Source organism: Trichomycterus rosablanca, chromosome 4 (genome assembly GCF_030014385.1).
Source record: "Trichomycterus rosablanca isolate fTriRos1 chromosome 4, fTriRos1.hap1, whole genome shotgun sequence".
Taxonomy (NCBI): domain Eukaryota; kingdom Metazoa; phylum Chordata; class Actinopteri; order Siluriformes; family Trichomycteridae; genus Trichomycterus; species Trichomycterus rosablanca.
The window spans coordinates 56,094,990-56,099,437 of NC_085991.1; the positions used below are offsets into that span (position 1 = coordinate 56,094,990).

A 4,448-nucleotide genomic window follows, 5' to 3' on the forward strand; every position below is an offset into this window, starting at 1 on the left:
AACCCCAGCTTTTGAATTCTGAACCTACAGGGAGGAGCTTGTCTCGCTGGTATGGAATGCATACCATGTATTTCAAATGAGCGTAAACTTTTACCTGAGCTGCATTGTTAACCCCTTAAACCTGCTGCACCCAACACACAACAACACTAAGCTCCATGAAGACCTTCAGTGACCTGCACAGAGCCCTGACATCAATCTCATGGAAGACCTTTGAGATGAACTGGATCACTGACCCACTGATCAGTGCCTGAAGCCTTCCCACCTTCCCGAAAGGGTGTGCTGTTACAGTCAGGACTGGAGACGTCTCTCCATTTAATGCTCATGGTTTTGGAACTGGAAGTCCAACAAGCTTATGGTCAGGTGTCCACATACTTTTAGGCAAATCATTGTTGTTCCTGATGACCATAATATCATTAAATAATTCAATCCTGAAATGTTGGTGACTCCACCACCACCTCACCTGCTGGTGCATGACTCTGTACCCCCCCCCCCCCCCACACACCCCCACACACCCCTTCCATTTTGGCATCGTCACAGATTGGATATACCTGCCTCCCCTGCACACTCATGACACAAGTGACATAGATAGCGCTTTTCGACCTGAAGAACTCTGGTTCTTGAACCGGTTCCGCTCGGGCTTCTTAGAACCCTGGTGCTTTTTAAAGTATGGGTCCGCGTTTCCACTAGTTTTTGGAAACCAAAGATGCATCATCAACAGTGGGTGTTGAGCAACGGTAGTACAACAAATGTAGTCAGTCGTAAAGGGCTAACAAAGGACCACGCTATGCTCTGGTATTCTTCTACCGCACATGCTGGCATCTTGACAATGGCAGTCAAAGTCACTGCCAGTTGTTTAACCAGAGAGCTAAAAATAACATTATTATTATTAAAATTATTATTATTTTTAATATTATAGTTATTATTATTATTCATATTCATATTATTATTATTATTATATTATTATTATTGTTGTTGTTGTTATTATTATTGTTATTATTATTATTTTATTATTATTATTAATATTATTTACTATTATTTTTTAATATTAATAATATTAAGAATTATAATATAATAAATATAATAATATAATATTATTATTATTATTTTTATTACTAATACTATTATTATTACCGTTATTATTTTTTATTATCATGTTTTTTTTTTTATAAATTTTGTGTTATTGTTGTTATTATTATTATTATTTGTATTATTTTTAATATTATTATTTTATTATTATTATTTTATTATTATTACTTTATTCTTTATTATTATTATTATTGTTATTACTATTATAATTATTATTTTATTCTTTTTATTATTATTATTTTTTTATTTACTTTTTTTTTTTATTAGGTTGCACAAGCAGACCCATGAATCCCTTTTATCAGTCCTGTACACTGTATGGTCAGAAGTATTGGGACACGCCCTTTAATTCCAGCGTTTCTCTGAACCCTGCGGTCTCTCTCTTTACACTGGTTTGTGAAGGAACGGGCGGATCTACAGCGCTCCCTAAATTCCAGCAGGGTTCTGTAACACCACGCCGACGCTGCAACCAGTCAGGTCAGGAACTCTCATCCCTCTGAGATATTCCACCACTGACTGTGAGCGTCGGAGTTTATTATTATAGCACAGCTGTAGACCCCCAGCAGCTGATACATGAATGATAATGATACAGCTTGTACACATCACAGAGGAGGCGGGGCTGATTTTATACGTATACAACATTATTATATATATATATATAATACAGAAATGATTTTATACGTATACTACATTATTATATATATATATATAATACAGAAATGATTTTATACGTATACAACATTATTATATATATATATATAATACAGAAATGATTTTATACGTATACAACATTATTATATATATATATAATACAGAGATGATTTTATACGTATACTACATTATTATATATATATATAATACAGAGATGATTTTATACGTATACAACATTATTATATATATATAAATATATATATAATACAGAGATATTTTATACGTATACTACATTATTATATATATATAATACAGAAATGATTTTATACGTATACAACATTATTATATATATATAATACAGAGATGATTTTATACGTATACAACATTATTATATATATATAAATATATATATAATACAGAGATGATTTTATACGTATACAACATTATTATATATATATAAATATATATATAATACAGAGATGATTTTATACGTATACTACATTATTATATATATATAAATATATATATAATACAGAGATGATTTTATACGTATACTACATTATTATATATATATAATACAGAGATGATTTTATACGTATACTACATTATTATATATATATAATACAGAAATGATTTTATACATACACTACATCATTATTTTAATTATATATAAATGTATATACTGTATATAACAGGTGATTTTATACGTATACATTATTATTATATTTACAGTGTCATCATTCTACTGGATTTAGTTCAGCTCTGTTCTGTTACTGGTTTTAATGGTATTAAGCTGGTTTTGGTCTGGTTCTTTAACTGGTTCTGAATGCCGAATGGTATTGGGCTGGTTTTTAAACTGGTTTTAAGCTGTATTGAGCTGGTTTTAAGTTGATTTGGAACTGTTATTAACTGGTTTTGCTCTGTTCTGTATGTTCTGGTATTGAGCTGGTTTTTGTCAGGTTTTAAACTGGCTTTGGTGTGTTTTTTAAACTGGTTTTAAACAATTATTAACTGGTTTTGGTCTGTTCTGTTACTGGTTTTGAATAATATGAATAATACTGGTTTTGAATAATATAATACCTGTATTGGTCTGGTTTTCAACTGGTCTTGAATAATATTGAGCTGGTTTTGGTCTGGTTTTTAAACTGGTTTTAATGATATTGAGCTGGTTTTGGTCTGGTTTTTAAACTGGTTTTGAACAGTTATCAAATGGTTTTGGTATGTTCTGTCACTGGTTTTGAATAATATTGAGCTGGTTTTTATCTGGTTTTAAACTGGTTTTGAATTGTATAGGACTGGTTTTGGTCTGGTTTTTAAACTGGGTTGATTTTTTAACCGGCCCTGAATGGTATCGGGCTGGTTTGGAATGGTAATTGGTAAACGTTAACTGGTTTTGGTCTGCTTTTTAATCTGGTTTTAAATTATATTAAGCTGGTTTTGGTCTGGTTTTAAACTGGTTTTAATGATATTGGTCTGGTTTTAAGCTGTATTGGTCTGGTTTTGGTTTTTAAACTGGTTTTGATATGTTCTGTAACTGGCTCTGAATGGTATCGGGCTGGTTTTGAAAAGTTATTAACTGGTTTTGGTTTGTTCTGTAACTGGTTTTGAAAGGTATCAGGCTGGTTTTTTTTAACTGGTTTGGAACCGTTATTAACTGGTTTTGGTCTGTTCTGTATGTTCTGGTATTGAGCTGGGTTTGGTCTGGTTTTTAACTGGTTTTAAGTTGTTTTGGTCTTTTTTTAAACTGGTTTTAAACCGTAATTAACTGGTTTTGGTGTGTTCTGTAACTGGTTTGAATGCTATACTATAATAATGTTTTATTTCTTTATATAATTAAGATCTACGTTACAAAAGATGAAAGAAGTTCTTTTCATTTCTCAAAGTTACAAAGTAAAACTGTTTAATACAGATGAACTTTATAAATAATAATAATAATATTTATTATTATTTATTGACGGTGTTTTTTGTCTCCTGCACACTGAGGAACAATCAGTCTCAAGTGTTTCTGTTTTTAGGTTCGAGTCTGAATGCATTGTGTGTGTGTGTGTGTGTGTGTGTGTGAGGTGTGTGTGTGTGTGTGTGTGTGTGTGTTAATGATTGACTCACGCTTGCTGTCCCTTCATGCTGTAGTTCCCACCGTGTGTGAGGGTGTAGCTGTTGCCGGAGTACACCCCCGGCCCCCGGCTGTAGTGCTCCGCGCTCAGCTCCGGTTGGAACCCGTTCCCGCTCATGTAGAGCTGCTCGTTGCGCATGCTGGAGCGCGACATGGTGGGAGCTCGGGACGGGGAGTTCTGGATCCTGTGGCCCTCCACGTCTGCTCAGGTTCTGCACACACCTGCACACGGTTCGAGAGTCCTAAAGTGCGCACCGGGTTCCTCAGTCCGGTCTCACCGACAGCTTCTAAACCCGAGCTGAACGATCCAGAAGATCAGACTGAACCAGATCAGATCGATCCTGTATTCCCTCAGCGCGGTGTGGTTCTCCTCTCTAGGTTCCTCCCCTGGTTCTTCCTCTGGTCACTTTCTGTTCTCTCAAACACGGAAACTGCGCTCATACCAGTCCGAACAAAACCAGACCAAACCCACCACCACCTCCCAGGGTGCATCCCAGTTCTCCAGGATCGTCCCATTCACCTCTGACTCCTCCCTCCTGGGACGTGTGGAGAAGGGAATCAGGGCTGGACCCAAATAAATCCTAAACTACAGGAGAGCCAC

At 34.8% G+C, this 4,448-nt stretch overlaps 1 protein-coding gene across 2 annotated transcripts in view; it reads right to left on the reverse strand.

The window, feature by feature from the left end:
• Window positions 1-4,241, reverse strand: part of dspa (desmoplakin a) — a 52,370-nt gene extending 48,129 nt beyond the window's left edge. For both annotated transcript variants that reach the window (XM_062994595.1, XM_062994592.1), the window contains exon 1: window positions 3,841-4,241. In XM_062994595.1, coding sequence (XP_062850665.1) covers window positions 3,841-4,001 — 161 coding nt within the window. In that variant the 5' untranslated portion in view covers window positions 4,002-4,241. The remainder of the gene's footprint in view (window positions 1-3,840) is intronic.
• Between the last annotated feature and the right edge of the window lie 207 nt (window positions 4,242-4,448).